The sequence below is a fragment of the Mustela putorius genome, unplaced genomic scaffold (assembly GCF_011764305.1).
Source record: "Mustela putorius furo isolate JIRA1106 unplaced genomic scaffold, ASM1176430v1.1 tig00001215_pilon_pilon_pilon, whole genome shotgun sequence".
Taxonomy (NCBI): domain Eukaryota; kingdom Metazoa; phylum Chordata; class Mammalia; order Carnivora; family Mustelidae; genus Mustela; species Mustela putorius.
Window position 1 is genome coordinate 2,123,312 of NW_025421638.1, and position 11,345 is coordinate 2,134,656.

General features: G+C 34.9%; 1 protein-coding gene across 3 annotated transcripts in view; it reads left to right on the forward strand.

Moving 5' to 3' along the window:
* The window catches only part of NDST3 (N-deacetylase and N-sulfotransferase 3), a 177,667-nt gene extending 169,580 nt beyond the window's left edge, over positions 1 to 8,087 (forward strand). For 2 of the 3 annotated variants that reach the window (XM_004748013.3, XM_004748012.3), the window contains exons 13-14: positions 521 to 623; positions 5,338 to 8,087. In XM_004748013.3, coding sequence (XP_004748070.1) covers positions 521 to 623; positions 5,338 to 5,457 — 223 coding nt within the window. In that variant the 3' untranslated portion in view covers positions 5,458 to 8,087. Of the gene's footprint in view, positions 1 to 520; positions 624 to 5,337 lie in introns of those variants that run through there. The other variant, XM_045087507.1, reaches the window with a different exon arrangement.
* Positions 8,088 to 11,345: the final 3,258 nt, after the last annotated feature.

Sequence of the window (11,345 nt, forward strand, 5' to 3'; positions counted from 1 at the left end):
GTGACTTTAATACAGAGCTCTTACCAAAATAAGAAAGGGGCTATGGAAAAAAATTAAGTGGATGACAGCTAAAGAATCCTAAGATTAATCACTCCATGGCACACCAAACACTTTCTCTTCTATTATTCTGTAATTGTATGGTATAAATACTACCTAAGTCCATAGATATGGATGAAACCTGACTTGTCATTTTTAAACCCTACAAAGGAAAAGAACAGACTTGAAATTCATAAAACTTTTCCTTCCAGATGAAGGAGGTAGGCTTATTAATTTCTATTAATAGAAGACCTTCTGCTGACAATTTTTCTATTAGGAATCTGGCAAACTTACAAATATGACAGATGGACTAAGAATTCAGAAGTATGCCAAAAGAATTTATGCAAAGTGACTTAGTCAAAAAATATGCCAGTTTCTCTGGTTATAGATTAAGATCCAAAAATATATTCATGGTTTTGGTCATTATAACTTATAAATTTCTTTAAAAATACTTTTTGTGTTTTGTGTTTTTAATTTTTTTTAGGTTTGATTCTCATAAAGGTTTCTGGTGTCAATTATTGGAAGAAGGTAAAACAAAATGCCTAGGAAAGAGCAAAGGAAGAAAATACCCTCCAATGGATCCTGATGTAAGTATAAAGCTTATAAATACAAACTAAATAAGCAAACTAATAAATAATATGTATTTTCTTATAAAAGTGGTTAAAATAAAAAATTAGTCCTTCTAAAAATTACAAGTGACATGTGGATTTCAGGGTATCTAGGTTGTTTATTTGGTTTTTTCCAATGAAACACGTCAAGCAGGAATAAAGGAAAACAACAGAATTTTCTATTTTGAAGCAGAACATAGAAGGCAACGTCTGATTACAAAAAGAATAATACATTCATAGAAATTTTAGCACTAAAAATGTTAATTTAAACCAAGACAGGAAATACATCAAATGGAAATTAAAAACAGGACCAAAAGATTTCTATTTTTTCCCCCATTAAGTCATGCTATAGTAGTAAATGTGGTCTGCATAATACTATTTCTTTAACAGTTTTCTTTGGATGATTATTAAAATTTACTTTAGAGCACTATAAAAATAACCCTTACACATTAATAGAAACTCAAGGGTATTTCCATGGTATCTCACATTAATAATTACACATTAATACACACTAATTAATAATTACACATTAATAGAAACTCATGGTATTTCCATGGTATTTCAAGAAAGTAATATAAAATACATCACTTTCATTTATGTCCAGGCTATTTCTCTATTTATTACACTAAAATGTTTAAAAGACATTGTAGAACATCTTCCTTAGCATTTTATTTTACTCCTATCAAACACAGACATAATGAGACATAATATTAGATTTTGTGGTAGAGAAAGATAAGAAAAACAAATTTTAGAATATCAGTACTACTTCCATTGGACATTCTTTCCTGCTTTGTCAAAGATTAATTGACCATAGAGTTGAGGGTCTATTTCTGGGCTCTCTATTCTGTTCCATTGATCTATGTGTCTGTTTTTGTGCCAGTACCATGCTGTCCTGATGATGACAGTTTTGTAATAGAGCTTGAAGTCCAGAATTGTGATGCCACCAACTTTGGCTTTCTTTTTCAATATCCCTTTGGCTATTCGAGGTCTTTTCTGGTTCCATATAAATTTTAGAATTATTTGTTCCATTTCTTTGAAAAAGATGGATGGCTTAAGTGGTAGGAGAATAATAAATGAAACAAGATGGGATTGGGAGGGAGACAAACCATAAGTGACTCTTAATCTCACAAAACAAACTGAGGGTTGCTGGGGCAGGGGGGTTGGGAGAAGGGGGGTGGGGTTATGGACATTGGGGAGGGTTTGTGCTTTGGTGAGTGCTGTGAAGTGTGTAAACCTGGCGATTCACAGACCTGTACCCTTGGGGATAAAAATATATGTTTATAAAAAATAAAAAATAAAAAATTTAATTAAAAAAAAAGAATATCAGTACTTCCATATTGATACTCCAGAAATATTACTGTGTAATACATTCCAAGGGTTTATTAACTCACACTTCTGACACCAAATGTGCCACATTTCATACCAACCAAGCATGCAGATTTCTACAGATACCAACTAAGTGCCCTGTAGTTTAACTCAATTGTGACACTAACCAGTATAGACTCCACATGTAAAGGACTTACTACCACAGGCCTGCCCTTCCTTCAGACTTAATAGCAAGTAACAGGTTCCTAGGTTACTTACTTCTGTCCAAAGTGGCTATAAATCAAGGGTTCTCATGACCCCTTCCTCAGGTTTTAAAATTTGCTATAACAGTTCAGAGAACCCAGGGAAACACTTTATTTTCTATTATTATAAGAGATAAAAAATGAATAACCAGAGTGAGAGGCATATAGAACCAGGTCCAGAAGGGTGCTAAAGCATAGGAGTTTCTGTCTCTGTAGAGTTTATGGTGTGCCACCCTCCCAGCACACAGATGCATTTACAAACCCTGACATTCTCCAGAGTCTTCACTTCAGGTTTTTATGGGTGTCCCATTAACATAGGCATGATTGATTAAATCACCTGCCATTAGTCATTACCTCAATTCCCAGTCCCTCTTCCCATATTTGGAGGTCAAAGGATAGAGTTGAGAGTTCCCAACCTCTAATATTATGTTTGGTTCCTCTAGCAACTACCACCCTACCCTCTCCATCTGACACTATCTGTGGTCCCACCAAGAGTCACCTCATTAGCATAAACTTGGGTATGGTTTAAAGGGCTTATTATGAATAACAAAACACACTCCTTTCATCCCTATCACTGAGGAAAAAAATGGTTTTAGAAGCTCTGTGCCAGGAACCTGAGATGAAAACCAATTATATATATTTCTTATTATGTCACAATATCAAGTATATACTGGATTTATTTGAAGGCGTAGAGTGGTTGATTTTATGCAAATAGAGACCAGAGAGAAGGCAAGAGTAAAAGAGGCTTCTTAAAGACCACAGAAACACGAATGTGAGAATGTTTGAGAGAAGGCAGTATTATCACGTTGCTTGCTTCTCCCCCTATTACAGAAAAATGCCAGCACCCAACTCACCAAAACATCATAGAATGCATTTAATCCAGGTAAATTAAGAAAGTTGTTGGCCTACTCCTACTTTTACTTTGTTTATGAAAAACAAAGTGTAGAAGAATAAAACCTGACATTCTAAATTAATACCACTAAATCTAGGGCCCCCTGGGTGGCTCAGTGGGTTAAAAACTCTTCCTTTGGCTTTGGTCATGATCCTGGGATTGAGGCCTGTCTCGGACTCTCTGCTCAGCAGGGAATCTGCTTCTCCCTTTCTGTGCCTGCCTCTCTGCCTACTTGTGATCCTCAGATAATCCTCAGTATATAAAAATCTTTAAAAAAAAGAAACCACTAAATCTAATATCTCTCCAGATCAAAAGTATGTAGTAGATTCTTTAATTTAATAATAGGCCAATAAATAACCTGATATTGAAGGTGTTATATGATTCTTTCTTTTTATACTTTTATATTATAAATGTATATATTATCTCCTCTTATTACATTATTTTACATGAGTTTGTATGAAGTAGTCAGATTACATTTACTTACATTCGCATATATCCTATCTGTGGTTTTATCTAAAATATCCCCCCTTCTGAATGACTGTGAGATAACAATTTATGTTCAATAAATTCTGCATACCACAAAGTTGTATCCTAGTAAGTTTTGGCCTGAACATACTAGACTCCAAAATAGAACATATCAGACTCCAAAATAGAACATATCATACATTGCAAATCTCATTTCATTTTTCTTGCCATAATGAGGGAGCAAAGCAACAAGAGGAAAGGGTACTTGAGTAAGTGGACATGATTACGGGGACACGCATATACACAATAGGACACAGGACAAAGTTTGTCTGCAATGGCACATTGACACAGGCAGACAGGTTTGAAAATGATGCCCAAAAGGTAGAGGTAAGGTTGAGATAATCCTCAGTATCAGAGGTTCAATTCAAACACCAAAGGGATGGACAGTAGAAATGGATCCCAGGAAGTTCAATCCTAGACCTAGATAAGATGTTGTGCAATCACTTACCATATGAAAATATTGGGTGCAAGCTGACAAGTGAGAAAAAAATGGGGAAGTACAGAAACTCAGAGACAAAGATGTAAGGTTCTTCCCTAGATTCCAGGTCTGGCTGGCAGCAAAGGAGGCACAGAATGATCAGGCTTCCAGATATAGTATCTGGGAAATAAAATTTATCTGTACTGTTTTCTTTTGTCTGAGTGTGCCAGCTCAGCCTGTCGGTGGTTTTAGAGCTAATGACTGAGGAAGACCAAAAACAGAAATGAGACAGACAGGCACAAATCACACAGTGGTTTGGGTTCTCCCTTGATCCCGGTAGTGGTTAGAATTTAGCACAACTATTCTATTTAATTCCGGTGATCATGATTCCTACAAAAATCACTGTTACATCAATCCATACCAAATGAGACTTTCTTCTATGGCATTTAAAATCGAGTACCAGATATGACATTTTAAAAGAATAACACAAGGAATTAAATAACAAAATGTTTAAAGGTTCAACTCTGCTGAAAATCTCAGAGTAGTACAAAGCCTGGAGGTACAGATACAGAGGCAGAAATCCTCCCTTTACAACATTCCTAACAACAGTCATCCAACTATATGTGAATGCCACTAAATGCCATCTCACAGCACAGCCCTTCCCAGTTTGGACAAATTCAATTATTAAAACCTTTTCTTTAGTGAAGAGAAATCTACCTCCCTCCAAGTCAAGATAGTTTACAAGGCATTCTTTTCCTTCTTTGGGTCAAATCACACAAATACAGCAAGCTAGAGGTTAACCTGGTTTACCTACTGCATTTTCAAGCCTACCACAATACTGGTTTTAGCAGTATGCCTTTGTACACCTTAAAACTCTCTTAAGAAAGTATTACATACATTCAAAATCTAAACGTAAATTAATGATGACCAAGGAGTATTAGATATTGTGCATGTACCAAACTAACATTTTCCAAAGCAAAAGTGATTTGAAGTCACAGCTACTTTTCTAGCAACTCAATCAAGTTACTGTAACATTTAATTCTGCACAATCAAGTAAATCCCATGCTTACTACAAAATCTCTTTCCCTGCTAAAAACAGTGTATGTACCTAGAGCATCTCTTTTGAAGAAGAGAGTCGCTGTGTTTGTATTGTGCTAAATAAATAGCCCACATGCTTAATATAAATCTCAACCCAGGTATGGTATAATTGATGCAGATTTAAACGTCATCACAGTAGATGAAATATACTTTAATCCTCAAAGTGAAATGTCCTCTTATATCCCACCTCAGAGCAGAGCATTTCTGTCAAGCTACTACCGAGATCACAATGTGGAACTGTCCAAACTGCTACACAGACTGGGGCAGCCTCTGCCATCCTGGCTGAGACAGGAGCTGCAGAAAGTGAGATAGCACTGAGAAAACATCTCGAGAATCCATCTGCCATGTAACATTCACCTTTCACAAAGCTTCCAGAAGCTACCAAAAGGCTGTTTAAAAATATACCTCTTCAAATAAGAAAAAAAGAACAAAGTTCCTTCCATGTGCTGGCATGTGGATGACTGGGGAAAAAAACAAAAACAAAAAACAAAGAAAGAAAACATACCTGTTACAAGCCTTGAGGCCTATGGCCTTTCTCTTAATCCATATCTGAGCCTGTGGGATTATTGTAGACTACTGTGCACTCATGTGGAAGTCAACTGCAACCAATATAGGTGTCAGATGCAAATGCAGAATTGTTCCATTTCATAGTAATATTTACACTTTTATATATCAACTAAAATTGTGTCTCTGTAGATTTTTAGATCACTGTTTGCCTGTAAAATGTTTTCTTATTCTTTGATCCTATAAAGTGTCCTACAAAACAAGAAGCAAAATAAACATCATAATGTAGCATAAAATGCCAAAGGCGTAATACCCATGAAGAATGCTTGCCAAGATATAAATCCACTGGATACTTAGAAAGAATTGTAAATTATAATTTGTTGCTAGATCAGAGAGTGGAAAAGTTCTCTACGAGGTTTATCTATATCAAAATAAAAAGGTAAGTGCTATAGCAAAAAAAAAAAACCTGATTTTTCATACACATACTCTAGTGCATTTATGTAAAAATTACTAACTCCTCTGTAGTAATTGTTATACTGAGATATGTTGTAAAGTCATCGAAACATATATGGAAACATGCTGAATATACTAAAACAGTAAATGGTAATGTAAATTGTACTCACGAAATCCTCTAAAAGGGAGAAATTGCAGGGGTCTGAAGATATTATCGTTGACAACTTATATTCTCTTTTTGTGAGCTACAAACCTACTCCAATAGTTCTCACTGGTTCTACAGAAACACTTGCATAGAATGTGAGCTATGTGTCATCTCCAGAAACATACTGACTTTTAAAAGTAAAAAACTTTTTTAAATATTTTCTCCAGAACAAGACCTATTAAATGAAAACTAAGCACAGTGTCTTTAGATGATGTTATTCATATTTAAATTATAGAAAAATTGCATCTTTCCAGATAGTTCAAAATGAAATTGTATAATGTAGAGATTTATAACAAAAAACCAAATTGATATATGATTTTTAATCTCATATTTCCCATGATACTTTTAATATAAGGCAGAAGAAAATAAGCCAGGGCCATGTCTCCCTTTTTTTAGAATATTTTGTATGTTCTCTCATGAAAGGCAATAAAACATAGTTAAATATAAAGATTATCTACCAAACTAAATGGAGGAAGTACAAAGATGAGGCAGACATGATTCCTTAACTTAAACTTTAATTGATCATATGGTTAATAAAGTATTCAGAAAAGAATCATACTTATTGTCCTATGCTTACATTTAATTAATTTTTAAATTCACTGTACATATAAAAAAATTAAGTAGCAAATTCCCTGCTATGATTACATAAGCCGTTATAAAATGTTATCATACGTATGATCAAGGAAAAAAAAAGATATGCAAGGAAAAGTCATAGCCCAAATATTTTCTTGGTCATTATAATGTGTGAAACTAAACTCTATCAATTACTCACTAATTAGAAAACAAATTCTGAGACCCTTCCACTTACTACATTATAGTTATTAAATATTTTTTAAGGTCTTATGCTCTCAAATGATATACTGTTTTAAACAAATACTCTAATAGCCAAAAGAACTGGAGAAAGAAAAAGTTTTCAAGACCCCTACTGTAAAAGCAATATCAAAGTCATTTGGACAAATATGGTGAACTCAATCTTCATGCTTACTGCTAGCCTTTTTAAAGCAGCATTTTCCCAGCATGGTAGGAAAATGAATGTAGTGTTTCACCTCCACTAATTTAAGAAAACTGGCTTAAGAGGGGCACACATAGTAAGAGTAAGCCCCAGCGGTTATATACAGTATCGTGGTTTTATTTTAGCATTTCTACTGATAAAAAAAAAAAAGAAAAAGAAAAAAATGATACATTTGTGTTTTAATGATGAGACGTGTATTTAAATTTCTAAACAAAGCTGCTCCTGGTACAATTTTGTCTAGGTAAACTGAGCAAGGGAACATCATACCCTTTAAAATAAATGTTAAAAAACATACTGGATGCTTGTATAATGAAGGAAAAAGGAAAAGATCATACCAAAATTTACTCATTCACAGGAAAGGCATTATGCTATCTATAGTAGCAAACCTTTGAAAGGATTTTTGACCACTTAATATATCTTGGAGGCAACATCAAATTCTAGAGTACATACATACTTTCTACATTATATACTCCAGCTGGTTATTAAGATATTCTAAAAGTAACATAAATACATATGAGAAAAGAATGAGAGCTAATGTGATTTAAAACTGGCTTTGTATAGAATTCCTTTTTCATTGCTTAAAATTGGAACTTCCTCAGGAAGAAATGAAATGGTTATTTCAATGTTTATAGCTATGATATTCTTGTCATTCACATTGAATGAAAATTACTGGAAACATTTTTTTCTCTGAGTTTTTTAAAATAAAAAAGCTTAATATAATTCTGATAGTAGCATGGTACCTCATATGTACAACAATAAACTGTGATAAGAAAATGAAAAGTTTGGGCCTGGTGATTTTAGGTAATAAGCAGGTATTTGATTGTTTGTGTTTGCCGGGGACAGAGTGGGAGGTGGTTATAGAACCCAAGTGCCACTAATATAACTCAAAATGGAGAGATGGATGGAAAACTTCCAATTAGAAAATAGGTAAGTTTATTTTTAATAATATAACCCTGCACAGATCCCTCTAATCAATAGTAGCTTTTTTTTTTTTTTTTTTTTTAGTTCTAATAGATAAGAAGCAACAACTAGGGTCACTGTGGGATCCTAGAGTCAGAGAATAAGAGAAACAGCTGTTACTTAAACTTGAGAACCTGAATGATTACAGTGTTTCTTACCTCCAGTACTTTGTTCTGCTCCCCACAAATGATCTCCTTTCTTTAGAGCTTTAAAAGGTGTCAACTAATTTCTCTTTTATTACAAATCTATCCAAAAAAATCTCTGCCCCAAAAAACACAAAACCAAACAAACAAATAGATGTGCGGGGAGGCAGCCATTTATCCAGATCTTCCACAAACTTTTTTTCCTCTATTCCAGCCCCTTTCTTCCCTAGAAATCAGATTTTCTCATGTTGCAATGCCCCCCAGCCACCCGCAAGTACATGCACCATTCCATTTCCCCATAGGTTTGTCTCCCACACACAGAGTTCTCTAGAATGGAATACATCGGACGACTCATTTTCTCTCTAAATATGTAATCCTATGTTCCATCTACTCCAAGACCAACTGGTGATGGCTAATAAGCCAACTGCATCAATGTTAGTGGCTTTTTGTGACTTAAAATATTATACTTTCCAGAGATATCAGTACTGCAATTTCCAAGAGAGATGTTTTAACCCGAAGTCTAACTAATGCGGAGGCACTGAACTGTTCATACATTTGGTATGGAGGAATTTCTCTAATTTTAAATTAAATTCTATCACTGAATTCTATTCTCCCAAAGCTGACTCTTCTTGGCTACCACCTACAACATAGCTGCTGCCTTCTTCCTGCCCATCCCACCCCAAGTACACATACCACCATCCTGAAATAGCTGGCAGTCATGGAGAGAGCAATGAATACTTAAGAAATTATTTGTGTTGGATAGAAATATGTACCTTCTCTTCACTTACTTTACCTAAGAGCAGACTGAATTTACAAGGTCAAGCCATGTCTTGGTCAAGCCAAGACAGTGTGACATTTATTCCATTCTCAAGAAAACCTAGACTCCACTTTGAGTATGCCACTCACCTGCAGCCAAGGGTACCTAACAGAATTTGGGGGCCACGTCCCACTACCCAGTGCTACCACTAGTAGTTGCCATTTATTGTCCTCAATAAATTGTCTGATAGAGTTCTCTATACATTCACTGCTCTCAACAAAGGTCACAAAGAATTTCTTCACTTATTTATTATTATACGAATTGTACTCCTCGTACCTTATTATTATTCAAAGGTACCCCCTTGGACCTTCTTCCATTAATCATATATCAATCTCAATCTGTGAGTTTCTATAATTTCTCAGCCTCTGCCCAAAAGTTACAATTATAAAGACTAGTAAATCTTAAAATTGGAACCCACTATATTTTCACCATCTCCTCTGGAGCACCTCTTAGAGAAAGTAATCATGACTAGTGTCAGTAAGTATTAAAGAAAGACGTTTACTTTCCAGATCTAGGCAAATATTTTACTTGCCTAGCAATCCCTTTCAAGGAAGTGAAAAACAAAATTTCACAAATTTATTACCCGCAGCATAAAGTCTCCAAGATATTGTTAGGAAGAATGTATTTACCCACATTTTATCATACAGAAAACTGAATTAAACTTAATGAAATGTGAAACATTTCCAAAGCACACAGGATCTGTGACAAACCTTACATAAAACTGTCTACATCAAGCTGCTTCTTGGTGATGAGGGGATAAATTAAGTACAGGAACTGCCTGCTGTCTACATATCTGATGCCAAAATGCTCTATTTCAAATCAATAACTAAAATGCAAACCAGATCTTGCTCTTAAATATTATGCATAATTTGTACAGTTGGACCAGAGAAGATTGCTCTTTTTTTCTCTATTTGGTAAATAATATTCTGAATCTGATTCTTTTTTTAAGTTTCAGCCACTTTATACAGAAATGCAAGCTCAAAATGTTATATATTCCTAGGGTTCTAATGTATCTTTTCAGAATTTATGAAATTTATGTCCTTTAAAGCAAACATAACTATTTTTTATTTATTTTCACCTTAATTAAGATGTGCTTTCTTGATAAAAAATGTTAACCATCATCTGAACTTTCAGCAAGTCATAATCACTGATCACAGATCACCAGAACAAGTTTAATAATTATGAAAACAAACACAATTCCTAAAGTCCCACAAAACCTACTATCAGAAAATAAAGTCTATCCCATACAAATGAATATGTTCAAAAAACTTTTACAAAGTTAAGGATTATCATTTTAAAAATAACAAAAGGCTATGAAAATATAATATTGAGAAAGTCTCACTCCCATCTAGGATCAACTTGATAAAACCATATTGTTCTATCCCCAGTTTATTATAGGGATGTCCTCAGGACAACTAGAGTAGCAATGAGGATAGGTCAGACTGTAGTCCAATATCTATCCTTGACTAAATATCACTGGATAGGTCACTTTTCCATTTGCTGCCTCAATTTCTCCATCTGTTAATGGAAGAAGTCAAATGTGATCACTGTAAACCCGTTCTCCCCTTGCTTTATCATTAGTTATTATAACATTTGGCTTTGCCTGTCTCTCACATATCCTCCCACCAGGCAGGAGCCATGAATGACCTAGGTGGTCAAGTTGCAAGCAGAAACTGGGCCAAAGTAGGTTAACCTGTCACCTCTCACTTCTCTTGGGAGAACACTCTGGTTTGCTTGTGGCCTGTGGTTTCACAGCAGAAATTTCAGCAGAACTCTATGTTTAAATACAGTATTTAAAGCCACAAACACAACAAAAAGAACTTAGAAACAAAAATGAAAATATGAATATATCTCAAAAATTATGAGGATGAACAAGTATAAATGAGAAGGGGGCACCTGGGTGGCTCAGTCAGTTCAGTGTCTGCCTTTGGCTCAAGTCATGATTCCAAGATCCTGGCATCAATCCCCACATAAGGCTCCCTGCTCAGCAGGGAGTTTGCTTCTCCCTCTCCTTCTGCCCTTTCCCCCATTTGTGTGTTCTGTCTCTGTCTCTCAAATAAGGAAACACGTGGATTGAGTCCCTGCCTTTGGTTCGGGTCGTGATCT